Source organism: Strongylocentrotus purpuratus, unplaced genomic scaffold (genome assembly GCF_000002235.5).
Source record: "Strongylocentrotus purpuratus isolate Spur 01 unplaced genomic scaffold, Spur_5.0 spur5_scaffold_5, whole genome shotgun sequence".
NCBI lineage: Eukaryota > Metazoa > Echinodermata > Echinoidea > Camarodonta > Strongylocentrotidae > Strongylocentrotus > Strongylocentrotus purpuratus.
In genome coordinates this window covers 37,641,727-37,657,098 of record NW_022145611.1, presented here as the reverse complement: position 1 = coordinate 37,657,098, position 15,372 = coordinate 37,641,727, and the positions used below count along the sequence as shown (strand labels likewise).

The following is a 15,372-nucleotide window of genomic DNA, read 5'->3' as shown; positions in this document are numbered from 1 at the left end:
TCAGAGGGTATTGACCAACTTGGGTAACTTTTAACACTTTTGAAAAGATATTATGTGTTCAATGAACTCTACAAAATATGAAACTAAGTGTCAGTAAATTCTTGCAAGACTTATATATGATATAGAACTGGGAGATAGAATGATGACTGTTGCATAACTCATGTTGCCTCGTAAAACATCTACAAGAGGGAGGATGACGTTAAGACGAACAATTAAAATTTTCAGCCAAATATGTGGTCAATGAACTCTACAAAGTAGAAAACTTAGTGTCGTCAGATTCTTGCAAGAATTGTTTTAATGTACCAGTAAAGAGGGGACTTGTTTTTCTTCTCGGCTCTAAAATATTTGAAATGCTTTGTTGGATTTCAGCTGAGCCTTAAAACCCTCAATATAAGGGACTTTATCACTTTGTATCAGACACGTCAATAAGACTGCAAAGTTTTCAGAGGGTATTGACCAACTTGGGTAACTTTTAACACTTTTGAAAAGATATTATGTGTTCAATGAACTCTACAAAATATGAAACTAAGTGTCATTAAATTCTTGCAAGACTTATATATGATATAGAACTGGGAGATAGAATGATGACTGTTGCATAACTCATGTTGCCTCGTAAAACATCTACAAGAGGGAGGATGACGTTAAGACGAACAATTAAAATTTATTCTAAAAGATGAAAGAATGTAAGGATAGAGAGACAGATTCTTGCAGCATTGTGTCTTTTTTCTTTCCATAATTCTTGAGAATTATATATACCGGTAGTTAAATTTTTGTAAGCTGCCACATGTTTTCTCCAAGCTTCTTCGTAACAATGTTTATCTTCCATCTACCATGGGTGTCATTTGGTACAGTTGTAGGCTTGCCATGAGTTCCAAGTGGCATAAAACAATCGGCACAAATTAAAGGAAACATTATGATGTGTATTATAAAAAGCTCACATTTCTCACATAATAACCCATTTCCTGTCCTTATTGACGACATGATAATCCTTGTTCACATTGGTACCTAGTTTTTACTGGACATTGAGAAATAAACTTAGATCGTTGCACAGGAATATTATGAAAGCACAAAGTGACAACTGATTCTGCACAATATTCTTACCCTGGGATTAAGAGGGAGTTATGTTTTGTATGGTTTCAACCCTTTTATTGAGAGAGAAGTCATTTTTTTATGTTTATAGGTAATAGAACAAGAGGACAAGCGGATGGTTTTGGGCTTGAGATCCTCCCAAAGCTGAAAGATGTCAAAAGTGCAGTAAGTATTTTAAACCATTATCGACTTTATAGACTTTGATGTTAATGTGAAATCTATGTGTATTCATTATCATAATTAATCAAAGTATGAATTCACATATTGCATCCATTACTGATTTCTTTTATTGATTGAATTATAAAAATGGATATCATTTTCATGAAGCCTGTAATATCTGCTTTTCTCAGATTTTAATGAATACATGAAATAATACTACAGCACCTGTAATGCACCATCGATCTTTAGCACGGGTGCCATTACGGCTCTCTAGCATTTCAAGGAGTTAATTACCCATTTACATCACCTGGGTTGAGTGTGGCAAATTTCTCCTGCTCCTGGCAATAAATGGGGGAGCTGCGTGCAAGGTAAATCATAGAGTTGCCAATTAGTATTTGATTAATTACAATATTAAATATTCATATTAAAGTTTGTTATCAGACTTTGTGTGTTATATCAGAATTTCTCCTTTGATTGCTTCTACAGTATGTTGTTTCTTTGTTTTGCTTCTCCCTCCCCACTATCTCTCTCTCTCTCTCTTTCTCTCTCTCTCTCTCTCTCTCTCTCTGTCTCTCTCCTCTCCTCTCTCTCTCTCTCTCCTCTCTCTCTCTCCTCTCTCTGTCTCTGTCAATACATTTTCTAATTTATTTTGCTTTTTGACTTTTCTACTACAGAACAACGACGCAAATCTGCTGGAGTACATTGTCGCTTGCTATGTTCACAAAATTGACAAAGTAAGTTTACAGCAAACATCACTACTGTAAGTTATCCAAGTCTGTTACTCAACTTTGCATTACAAGCTTTGTTATTATTCTTCCTGCTTTCACCAGTCTGACTTTTTAGGCACTCAGATCATTTGAGGAATTAATTTTGTCCATCAGGTACCTTGGTTAAAGTGTATGATAGAGAGCATATTAGAATACAACCATGTGGATAGCCCTTCAAAGGATTGTTTGTATTCTTTCATGTTGATTGAGAAGTCCTGAAAAGGACAGTTCATCTACTCTCTAAGTTAACTCCTCGCCATGCAAATCTGTACTTTCAAACAACAATTAAAGTGTACCAATCGCCAAAAACATGTTTTGCTCTTGATGTAAGGGATTCCATGTCACTATACTATATTGAAAATATGAGCTTCAAATATTACTTCTACAAGGATTTGAAATCAGAAAAGTGGTATATGGTACTCAGTATATTTGGACCCTTTACAATTACAATAATGACATCTTTGTGCAATTTTTTTTTCTGATGTGTTGTAATAGTCATACTGGATCATTCTATTTTCTGATTTTATGTGTTCTTGATTGATCGATAGGATTCGGAAACTGAGAGTAAAACGTTGCCCTTACCTGAACCAAGTAAAGTCACTCAGGCAGGTCTTTTCAAGTTTGAAGATCTGGAAAAAGACCTCAGAAAGATTCAAAAGGATCTCAAAGGTAAGCACCAATAATCAGAATGGATAGATGATAGAGAGATAAATGGTATTTATTGATTCATTTCCATGTATCGCAGTTACAAGTAACTGAATTGTGCATGAATAAAACATTGATGGTGAAGACAATTATACATGTCAAGAGATATCACAGTAAAAAGTAACTGAATTGCACATGAGTAAATTGCATGAAAAAAGCAAGTATACATTTCAAGATGTCACACTACAATCTACATAATTATGAAGAGCGTGTATATACTATATACCATTAATCTTATACAATATTTCAATTTAAAAATTTGAGTTAAAAAAGAAAGAGAGATGGGAAAGCATGAGAGAGAGAAAGAAAGAGAGAGAAAGAGAGAGAGAGAGAGAGAGAGAGAGAGAGAGGGGGTGAAAGGAGACAGATGGACAGAGAGGGAAAACAATTATGTCCATGGTGATAAAATACAGAGATACATTGCAAGACAAATATGAATATTATAAGGTGAATATTAGAAATATTAAAATATAAATATAGATATGCAACGCATTCTTCATGTCATAAAAAATACATTGACTAACTTGGTAAAAAATCAGACCTCAAATTTATGAATTCATTATATACTTAGGAATATGAAATTGTAATTTGACAATTTAATTTGTTTCAAAGTATATTAAATACAATCATAAAAAACTTTTGTTATACGAACGGATCAAATCAGGGATTGGGCTATTCTGCATACGTTTAGTTTTGCACCTGGGTTCAGGGATCTTGTTAGTTCTTTGCAAAGTTCTATTGTGTGCTCTTTGGGGTATAAATTGTTTGAACTGGTCTGTGCATGATAGAGTTTTTTTTAAAGAAAGTACCACATAGGTCATTTCGAGGACTTTCCAATGTTTGTAATTTCAATTTAGTAAGAGCGTTTGCGTAACTATGGTAATGGGAGTAAGATAAGATACAATTGCTGAAATTTGAAAGAGTGTCGTCTCATCTGCCTATAACCAGCAGGGCAGTAACTTAAAGGTAAAGACCAGTTTTGGAAACGCCCCCCTCTCAAAAAATGAAATGGAAGCTCTTACTACCAATCAGGTGAAATTTGACTAATACGTAATGATATAAATTTTGCCGAGAAACCGCCTACTAATTGATATATTTGGTAAATTATTATATCTATTTGGACCTGATAGATATTGTGCACGTGTCGCATAGTCCCATATACATCTTTCTGTGTACAGTGCTTGTAACTTTACCAAGACTGGGCCAAATTTCTCATTATTTTGATGATTCCAGAACCTTGCAGTACACGCCAATACTTATATGCTAGATGATCAACCTTTTCTGATCAATTCCACAACTTTTCTTTCACAATGTAATCACATGACCATAACTGGTCTTTATCTTTAAATTTGATGTCATTAGGGGTATTGATACTGTATTTAGCACATTTATGGGCAAGCCAGAGGTATTTTTGTCCCATACATAATCTACTACATCTATGATTCTAGTATTTAAAAAGTCTGACTTTTTAAATACTAGAATCCTACATGCGCTCAAACTACAACAAATATCAAGGAAAATGACATTTAGAAGTCAATTGTTGTTCAGTTTTCCTTATTCTTGGTATCATACAAGGCAGTTAATGGCCACATACCTGAGACTTGCCCTCCTATTGGAAATGGGGAACTAACAGTTGACTTCTTTTGAATTAGAGGATATTAACCCTGTACTCTGTACTTGCTACACAATGAAACCTAAAACTGCCACATTCTTTAGAGTACTTTGTACACAGTACAGATACATATCATTTGTGACCGAAATCTCTGTTGTAGGCCACTGTTTGTTTCATAAGTTTACCAAAGTGGGAAAGTTATTAATCTGCCACCTAGTTTATAGACATGTAGTAAATATAGATTTAATTCTTTTTAGACAGGTTTCCAAGTATGGTTCTCTCTTTTCCATCATACCTAACTTCAGAATTTGTTGAAATATTTTAAATTTGAGAAAAAAACAAGCTTTCTTTGTCCAACAATATTGAGCAAAATACCTGAATGTTAATCATGTACATGATATCTAACCTCTGAGAGGTAGATTATTATTAAAAGAAATACCTGTTTCTCCCCAATAATAATACTTTCAGTCTTCACATTTACATGAAAAAGAATAAGTTGCAGCTCTTGTTTTTGACATGCATATCACCCAATTATTTGAAGATGAATGCCTTTTAATGTATGAAATGCATTATAAGCCTTTATGCCAATTCTTTACACATGTGATGAAATTGGAAATCCCCCAATCTGTCAAAAGGCGGTTGGGTTTCAACTTTTATTTTCACTTTTTGTTTTAATGGTCTCATTCAAGTAACGTGATTTGACTTTACCTGCCTGTTTATACTAATTTATCCAATTTGTTGCATATGAAAGGAGGGTTTCAGGGAGAGATGTATTTCTTCTTTTTATAATTTTTTTCAAACCTCGTTAGCATTTCCTTCTGATATTTGGTTTACATTGTAATGAAAGCCACATTGTTATGTATGACTTTGGTGTGGAATTCTTTGTAATACCTATATACCAGTGGAAGATTTAATTTATGTTTTGAAGACAAATGAATCAATATATTCAAATCTTGGCAGGTTGCGAGACCAAAGCAGAGACAGTACGGAAGAATTCAAGTGAAGAATATCGTCAACCTTTCAGTGACAGCATGGCTTCCTTCATCAGTGGAGCATTAGAAGATATCAGCAAGGAAAGCAGAAGATTATCGGATACTAGAAAGAAGTAAGAACTCCTCATGCGTAATGCATGGCTTTAAGCATAGCGATTAAAAGTTTTAAGACTGTATTTTTCAAGTATCGGTATGAATAGAATGATGAATATCATTAGATTAATAATGAAGGTACAAGGGAATCATGTTTTTTCTGGTATTTTTCATCTGATATTGAGCTGTAAGTAGTAGCATCAAACCATAAAAAGAGACAGCCAGATTGTATTATGAATTTCCAACAACAACAAAAATTGAAATTGAATTTATTTTTTGGAGTGGGAAACCCATACATTTTTGTAAACAAGAAACACAACACAATGTTATTGTTTTCAAATATCTTTAATCACACAATGAACGCAAATTTTATCAGAAAATGTGTTAGTAACATCTGGTCACAGTATATGTAAGGAAAATTTTTCTTTCTACATAAACAAAATATTTTAGACATAAATGACTGCATATGATATTCTATTAACTATTTTAAAAGTAAAAAACACTATAAAGTTTATCATTATTGATACAGTGTTAGACATGTTACAACATAATCAATTAAAACAACTAATTTAGGTGCCTCCATACTAAGAAGCTACCCTATTAACCCATAGTCTATGTGAACCAGATGGTTCATGTATTAAAGCCTAGGGATATGAGATCATTCAGTAGTTAACAGGTTAAACAAACAATTCAATAACACTGCCCTCTTCAATGTTTCAAGTTGTCCTCATAAGATAGTCAACATCTTTTATTGCTTCACTTGAAAATTGCTCCCATCTATTTGAAGTGATGTGATCTATTATGTTGAGAAAATAATAGATATTCATAGAATTGCTTTCAAATTCATTCTGGAAAGCCTATTTGTTAGAAATCAACCTTTTGTACTGCTTTTCTAAAGTCATTTAGCTCTCTTAGTGAAATTGTAGGTTTTGAATCCTATTATTTACCTTAAATTAATGACTCATCATTGTGGTTTGGTTTTATCGTGGGGTCATGATGTTTTATGTTGACAAAAAGTTATTCTCTGAATTAATTTATCATTATACATCTACATGTCCTGAAATTAGTTTTTATATATAAATGGATTTAATAACCCTTTCAAAGGAAAATATGAAATTAGAAAGAAAAAGAAAAACTTGCATTTTTTAATTTCATAGAATAAAGCTGCACTGGCGTCAAAATGAACTTGTTTAAATATATTGGAAACTTAAATTCTGTCAAAGATACATGTATCTTTTATGTCATTATACAATCATCCTTTTATTTGTTTACTTGTGCATTAAGTATATGAGCCTGTTTGTTTCCTTTATAAATGCAATGATGCCTTAATTGTTACAATTTATTTTGTTGGGCAGTGCATGCTACAGCTCATATGGGTGGTGGGTCAAGGATTTAAATCCAGTAAAAGGCATTGCTCCTAAAAAAATAAGGAGACACAAGGCTGTTGTGGCTCTATTTTCAAGGGATTGATATTGTCTTCATGCTGCTAATATAAACAGCCCCCTCTCCATCACACTAATGTTTATTAAAATTCCATTGAAGTTATAGAGGTTTCTTTATCAGTTAAGTGATTTTTTCATTGTAAGTCAAAATCTGATGACTTCATTTACATGTATGTGTAGGCCATATTTATTCTGCTCAACTTGATTTCTTGTCATAATTGCATATTTTAATGTTTTGTTGTTGAAAAGATATGATACTTGATACAATGCTATGAAGAAAAAAAAATAGTTCTGAATCTCAACTAACAAGCTATGTTGACATGTAGAATAGAAGGAAAAATCTATTCACAAGTTAGTAGAAGAGATGGGAAGTATGAGGGTGAAAAAGATTTTTTTTTTTTCATATCTGACAACATATGTACTACTTCACATGTATCTTGGAGTCTTTCAGTTTCAGTTGCTATTTTCATAGTTTGTGCCACCGTTTATTAAGTGACGAGAGATGTAGTAAATTCCTGTGGCTTTTACCAACTTTTTTCAATTGATTGAACAGTCAGAGGGTGTTCACATCACTCTCTCTACATTGTATATTAACACTTTGCCTATGGGAACTGGCTTGCTACTGTAAGAAACGCTATGGAAATCAGAGAATTCAGTTGTTAATGGGTTAATATGTACTTAGGATCAGATGTTATCAGGGGATAGGTGTGGAATGAAAGTGACATTAATAGTAATGACTTCTTGACGTCAAGGGTTTCATGCTTGAGGATTCCCTGGTCATCTTGCTTTATTTTCATTTTGGTATTGTTTCTCCTTTTCCTCCTCTTTCTTTTCCTTCTCCTCCTTCTTTTGATTGATATCAATTTATTGAATTGTTGAATCCAGAAATCCCTCTGTGCTTCACCAGTATATTGATCTGTAACCAAATCCATATGTCTCTTTCCTACAGGTTCCATGAAGTTACAGAGTGGTTCTGTCTCAAACCTAAGCACGGAGATAATGAGGTCACCCCAGCCTATTTCTTCAATCTTTGGGCTCCTCTCTGCAGAGACTTCAAGGATCTATGGAAGAAGGAACAGCAAATAGCTGCTAAGATAAAGTATGCTATCTGTTTTAATATCACCATCATACTAGTGTCATATTTAGCTTTAAGAAGCATGTTTACATTTCATTTGGTAAGCTAATGTTACCTTGGCCTTAGCAATTTCATACTGACTTTGGTACCTTTAAATCTGTATTGATTCAAAATGTACTTTGTAGTACATGAATACATAGAAATTAATTTATGCTTTTCCACAGAAGTCTTCCTTGTTCCTGATATATCCATCTCTGTTCTGTTCATTGCCCCATGTTTTTAATCTTTAATGTTGTGTCTTATTGAAATTGATTCTGGTCTTGCATTTGTTAAACCTATTAAACAAGTAGACCACAATCTGTGATATCAAATCTAATGGCTAAATAATGAGATAATATGAAACAGAGTTATTGCGGTGCTGGCTCCACCCAAGTCTCTGCTTTCTTCTGCTCCTATCAAACCGCAGAGGCTGAGAGTCTTTGAGAGTTCAAAATATGGTTTTATGATTAAAAGAAAAAGCTCCATATTGGGTAGTAAGGCCAGGGTCAAGATGGCTGAATTATGCTAGGTTTGGACACCAAGAGGCCGTATGTTGACGTCATTATCACCTGTGGCATGATTTGTGGCAAGAGAGAGGGGAGTTTTCGTCTTGATGGATGTTTCAATTCAGGCTCTTAGTTTTTAGTTCCTTACAAGAGAACCTGTTAGTTGTAGCTGTGACAATGTCACTAGACTGTGTTGATTGAAATGCGGTGGCAGATGATAGGCTTTTAATTTGTAAGCTAAATCTGCAAATGCAATCAAACACTGGTCAGCAGATCTTTCTTTTCTCTCTGTCTCTTTCCCTCCCCTCCCCTCCCCACCCTCCCCTCCCCACTCCCTTCTCTCTTCCATCTCTCTTTCTCTTCTACCCCTGTTTCACCTAAAAGTGAGTCTGAAGCCAGCCTTAAAAGGTGGCCCGAAAACTGGTGCTAAGAGCAGGCTAATTTGTTAATACCCTGTTTACACTGCAGTTCGGAAAGGTGGCTCCTGCTACAACCCAGGGGAGGGGGGTAGGCATTAGCCATCTATAAATACTGACCACCACCACCCCCCCCCCCTATCCTATCATGTTGGTGACCCCTCAATGTTTAGAACCACTACTGCATGTGAGTACTATGCCATCTACCAACCCAAATGAAGGGCTGTTTTTACCCGTCTCTCTTCAGGTTTTTTTTTATAGTCACTTTTTTTTTTAAATCTTCATATTTCATTTTCAGTTAAATTCATGGATTGTAAAGACTATCTGGCAAGAATCGATGACATGTACTGTGTAAGTGAGTATGAACTCTAAATTTGGGTATTTTTTTTCCTTTTCCAGGTTAATTGAAAGCCAGGAGTTTGTACGACAGAAGCAGGAGGAATGGAGGAAAGCTGCTCCAATAAAAACAGGGACTAAAAAAGCTGATGGACTGGTAAATAAATATTCCTGTTTTAACAGACCCAACATACATTTGAAATATGATGAATCTTATTGTTTTATCAAGAATGAAAAGAAAATTGTAAAACTGGTAGGAAATACCTTTCCTCTTTGTCAGGGGACCTTGATTACCCCAACTTGGCGCAATTGCATGTATTACCAAATGTATCTCTTGGACCAGAATTTTCATTTGCACAACCGTGTCACATAATCCTTAACATCAAGTTAATGGACTTATTGTTATTGCATTTCAATTAAAATTTGAAAACAACAAACCTCTAGGAAATTCAAATCATTAAATAAGTCATTGTTGTCTCTCTTTTTTAAAAGACTGTATGAAGCTAATCTTGAGTTCCTCTTGCATCAGGAGAGAAACTAATTGAAAACATTCTGGATTGTTTTCATGCTGTATGTTGGCAGTCTAGATCAACAAATTGTAGACATACTAATGAAAAAACACTCAAATCCACTTCAACCATGTGTTCTAGTGTTCAACAGGCAGTTTTACTCATTCTTAAGATAATATTACTTTGAATCAAAGTCGTTTGGCAGCCTTCACTTGTTATGTAGTATAGAACATTCAGCGTATGTTTGGTCTGGATTTTCTGTCATTACCAGAAGACAAACAAAAAGGATTTGAAATAATTAATCTGTATGTTAACCTTTGTACATTAATCTTTCTGGTTGTGTACTTGTTGATCATCATACCTCTTACCCCTACCCCCACGTTTGTTTTTTCTACTTACAGAAAGCAAGACTGAGCAGAACGGCTTCAACAAAATCATAGTAGATGTCTTGCCTCCTCTCCTTGGAATGGACTTAGGATGAGCCAGTGCTTGACATAATATATACAACTCAGGGAATAGTGTCATATTTTGTAAGGATTGTAAGTGAGCAGAAGCTTGAATATGGTTTCAGGAAGTATTCAAATATGATTGAATCTTCAGATATTACTAAACAAGGTCTAAGTGTACTCATGGTCTGTGAATACACAGATTACTCTCTGTTGACTGTGAGTTGTACCATAGACTCAAATATAAAGGTTACATTTTGAGTTGGTCAATAAGAGTATTAGTGTTTTAGCTCTTACACCTAACTATGTAATAGTATTTTATTTTACTACAAATTAAAGATGTTCCATGTGAATATGTTCATATGTTAATAAAGAGTGAGGAGCAGATAAACTGGATTGGATTTACAGGGTATTAGCACCTTCACCTCTCTTTCGTTTCCAAGACATATTGCAAAAAACATGTATGGTTAACAACTTTCAAGGTAACATACTACGCAAAAAGAAATACAGGCTGAACCAGTTTAATCTGACCAGATTCAAATGAACAAAATGGCACTCATGGGATTTGTTGTGTAGTGTGAAACTTATTAGCTTACATTTGGGAACCTGCTTTTTTTTTTTTAATAACTAAATCTTGTCACATTGGACATGATCTTTCAAATATTTAGATACGTTTGATAATTGTGAATTGTTAATGAAATAGTAATAATTCAATCGTGCCACAATTTTTGTATTCCTACTTTAGTTTGAAATAGAAATGATTAGAGAACATTTTCTTTCACTTCCAATTATGATATTGTCACATTTTTGTTTGAACAACTCTAATTCAGCTGAATTATGATTGCTTTCAATTTGAAGAGAAGAGCATAAAACTTGGCCAGAAGCTGAAATGATTACATTATATTCATGGCAATAAAACTATGCAGTATTGTAGAACCATAAAAGTAGGTTCAACATTTTCCAATTTTGTTTCCAAGAGTAATCAGATAATTCTGTTGAGAACAGTTACAAGCAAGTATTGCTAGTCTAAATTTTATGACCTCTGTTTTCTTGAAATTCCATTGAGTTTTGAATGTTGTCTACCGGTATTTGTTATACTGGAGTAATTTTCTTTGGTTTTTTATTTTTTTGTAATTATGTGTGACATTTTTCTTACCCTTTCCTACCATTACGTTCTCCCCTCCATCGTTTTGTTTTCTTGTTTGTTTGTTTTTGTTTTCTTGTTACCATGTTGTTCTTTGTATGATATGTATGGATTATTTGTTGATGCACCACATTGGCTTCCAATATTTCTCAATTCAACTGATTGTTGTGTGTGATGTATAGCTGAACAAAGAAATCTTTATTGATCTATGCAGAAAATAATGGCAGATGAAGAGGCAGATAACGATGAAGTTGGGCAATACCCTCGACTATTAATACATTGCAAAGGAAAGTGTGTCATGTAGTGTAGTAGAGAAAAAAGGGTATTAGAGAATTACTTGAATGTTCAAAGTAAATTGTTTTTAATCTAGTCTTCTCCTTTTACTCATCTCTCTCTCTCTCTCTCTCTCTCTCTCTCTCTCTCTCTCTCCTTGAGTATCACTTACATTATGTATGTATATATTCATCTTAAATCTTTATCAAACTTCTCATGCCTGTTATTTTCTCTTCAAATGTTTACTATTATCTTGTATGATTGCTAATTCGTAACTAGGTCATTAGTATCTATTATTTCTATAAACAGTGATGCATTTGGCCATGAAATCTGTCACAAGCTTGGGTTTTCTTATACAGTTATTAGGAGATAACTGTTGTATCATTTACATAAAGCCTTTGTCGCCCTCTATGGCTTTGTATGGTATATTTTGTCTGATTTAGTGCCTTCCCAAAGGCAATATTTTCATTTGAATAACAAAAAAGTCTGTTTTGTTACTGTTACATTAAACGTTGTTATCTAATCTTATAAGTGTCATGATTTGAAGTTTTAGCAAGCAATAAGAGATTGAGGTAGCTGAATATAAATCTGTAAAAGAGATTAAGTTATGTATTCATTTTCTGTCCTCTGTTCATTCATTGTAGTGCAATAAAATTTCCTTTCATAATATGTATGCTTAGTACTAAGTAGTGAAATGATTTAATCCAAGGTAGGGTTAAAACAGTACTGTCTAACTATAAATATAATTACAAAATCTTTTTTAGGTAAATATGTTATTCCTGGATATTCTTGAGAGATATCAAATCCATATGTATGCGTTTGCAGTATGAATAACTATAAGATTGCTCTTGACTTGTACATTTCCTCTTTTTAGTTTCTTAATGAATCATTCGCTAAGAGACTTGTTGCATGAAACTCATGTCTTTCACATTAGTTTGTAAACAAAGTATTCAAAAGGCTGATACATGTAAAGGATTCACAAAGTATTTTGACTCAATTTTGTTGTATATCTTAACAGTGATAAGTAAGTTCATAAGTTGAACTTTTTTCTTTGGTCATATTTTAAATGTTTTTGCTATGAGTACAATATATTCAATAAACTTTAAATTAATTGATATTTGTATTCATACTAGTCATAGTTTATAAACTAGTTTGTCTGAACTCATGAATTGGCTGAATTATTTACATATCTTTTTATATTGTAAGCTGCTATAAAGTGATAATTGTATATGTTTGCTGAATGCTTAAAGAAAGAGGCTGAAATTACTACAAAGGGCTGATGTTACTTAACTCAAACTTTCTTGCTTTTATATTTATATTTAGGAAACAGTTTCATACTATTGTAAATTTGTGAAGAATATATATTTCATTTGTTCATGTATTATTAAAACATTCCTGTGTGGTATTCGGGGAGATATATTTTTAGAAAACTCTGGAAATATGTCCAGATCGTGGAAAGATATTCCAGATAAGGGTGGAGTTCCATTGCAGTGGTTACATTCCTTTTTATTCCTGAATAGCAGATAATGTATGCGCTTCTTGGATTTTAAACAGTATAGAACAATGCTAATTGGATTTATTGTAAACATGAATAGCTGAACATGGAGGACATGTTCTTTAATGAAGGGGTATTCAAGATTATTCAATTATTCATCAATAATTAAAGGATTTTCATCGATAAAAGTACTACCAAAGACATTCCATTTAGAAAGAAAATGTCAAGAGACCAAGTTGACAGACTAATTTTTGTTGATGATGAGTATTAGCTTCATGTTGGAGTGTAACTCTTAGTGTTTCATGTCTCTCACAGCTCAAATAATCCTTCAATTTCTTTTTATTGCATCTTAGTGATACCACGTAATAACCAACTCATTTGAACTCTGAATGTAGATTATATGCATTGTGTGCCCCCCAATATGGTTTAGTGATTGCTGGGGTATTATGAGGGTCAATGGTCTCCATCTCGAGTATTTTACCAACAGTTACTGATCATTGCCATTAGACGATCAACTCTCTTTTCTTTGTACGCTGAAATGTCAAATCTGTAAGAATAATTTGAGATCTAGTATTTGCTCTATTAATCAACTTGATTCATATGAAATGTAAACATTGATTTAAAATTCAGCAAGTGTTGAAAAGTTGGATGGTGTGTTTCCATTGCCATGACATTTCTGTACAGTTAATTTGAACAATGCCCGTACGTGTCTCAAATGGGAGGTCTGCACAGCAGTTGGTGTTGATCACCGTTATACATCAATAGAACAGTTCCCTGAACATATAATTGGGCATGGTAACATGTTTTTCATTCTTTCAACGATGTGTAGAGGACTGAAATTGTATTCATTTTATAGTAGTTCTCTCTCTCTTCCATCTCAAGCAATTCCAGTTCCACATGCTTAGTATTACAGTGCATGTTCTATGATTGTTTTACCTGACTGCTAGAAAGCATTTACATCATTGTTAATTGCTTTTCCATACAAAATATGATGCAGAATTCATTGTGAAATTAAAAAAAGTGTTAAAGTTTGAATTGTCTTTTTGACTTGATCTTAATTTAGCTATAGTACCTTTTCTTCCACTTCTTTCATCACCCTTATTTCTTATTCTTTCACATTCATTTTCCTCCTATATATTCCATTTGTCCTCCTTTCTTTGTTTTATTGTAATCATGTCACTTATATTCTTCTCTCTCTCTCTCTCTCTCTCTCTCTCTCTCTCTCTCTCTCTCTCTCTCTCTCTCTCACTCTCTCTCTCTCTTCTTATATTTTATGGTACACATGTATTCTTATCAAAATGTTTCATACAAAATTGAAGGAAAAGTGCTACATTGAAATCAACGAGAGTAAAATATAATTTATAAAAAATAAAAACAATCATCAATTGTTTCTTTATGGAAGAGGGTTTGTTATTGAATGAATTATGAACCAGTGTATTTCAAAGATTATATTTCATTCCTTTTCTTTACATTTCACGCATTCCTCAATTCGATGAAATATTCATGAAAAGATTTTGCACTATAGTTTTGATACAAAGTCAATTAGGGTATAACACATCCTGTATGGGCTCTGCTATTGTAGATTATTGTGAATTAATGTGCTGACGATGGTGACATTTTCACCATAACTGAGTTAGAATATGTAGAGAATGGTAGCTATTCAACATAACTATGTATTATGCAAATGATTTTGAGAATGGTATATTTACAAAGAGAGCAATAAATTATGGAAATTTACTCTTAATGGTTATCTTGCTGTGTTCATGTAGTGTTTGATAGTAATACCTATTGTTATGATGATGCGAGGATGAATAGACATTTTGTATAGCAGTTTATTTAGAAGTCAAGGGCAGTTAGCTGTATTAGGTGTCGTCCTGGATATGGTCAACGTTTTTCATTTTTCCTTGGTATGACAACTGCTCCGTCTAAAAAAAGGACCATGATTTTGCAATAGCTCAAAAGTTTAATGAAGATTGAAATTTCTGGGTTTTTTGTTGTCTTTGGGCATATTTGTTCTTCATGATTCAACCTCTTGAATATAAATCTCTAAAATTATAACAAAACAATACTATAATAGCTATAACACTTGTTAACACCACCGACAACGTTTTGTTAGTTCTTTCTTATACTTTTTTTTTCTTCTCCTTTTTTCTTTAGTATTTGGGGGAAAATGGAAACCAATGGCACTTTTTATCCTTGTCGGCAAATACGATGAGGATTTGTTTGTACTTTGAAAGTTTTCTGCTTAATGTTATTTCTTGGCAAATGGATCTG

At 33.3% G+C, this 15,372-nt stretch overlaps 1 protein-coding gene across 1 annotated transcript in view; it reads left to right on the top strand.

Moving 5' to 3' along the window:
- The window catches only part of LOC579678, a 51,647-nt gene extending 36,799 nt beyond the window's left edge, over nucleotides 1–14,848 (top strand). The window contains exons 12-18 of the mRNA XM_794958.5: nucleotides 1,181–1,254; nucleotides 1,923–1,982; nucleotides 2,564–2,684; nucleotides 5,293–5,437; nucleotides 7,809–7,958; nucleotides 9,295–9,388; nucleotides 10,142–14,848. Coding sequence (XP_800051.4) covers nucleotides 1,181–1,254; nucleotides 1,923–1,982; nucleotides 2,564–2,684; nucleotides 5,293–5,437; nucleotides 7,809–7,958; nucleotides 9,295–9,388; nucleotides 10,142–10,180 — 683 coding nt within the window. The 3' untranslated portion in view covers nucleotides 10,181–14,848. The remainder of the gene's footprint in view (nucleotides 1–1,180; nucleotides 1,255–1,922; nucleotides 1,983–2,563; nucleotides 2,685–5,292; nucleotides 5,438–7,808; nucleotides 7,959–9,294; nucleotides 9,389–10,141) is intronic.
- Nucleotides 14,849–15,372: the final 524 nt, after the last annotated feature.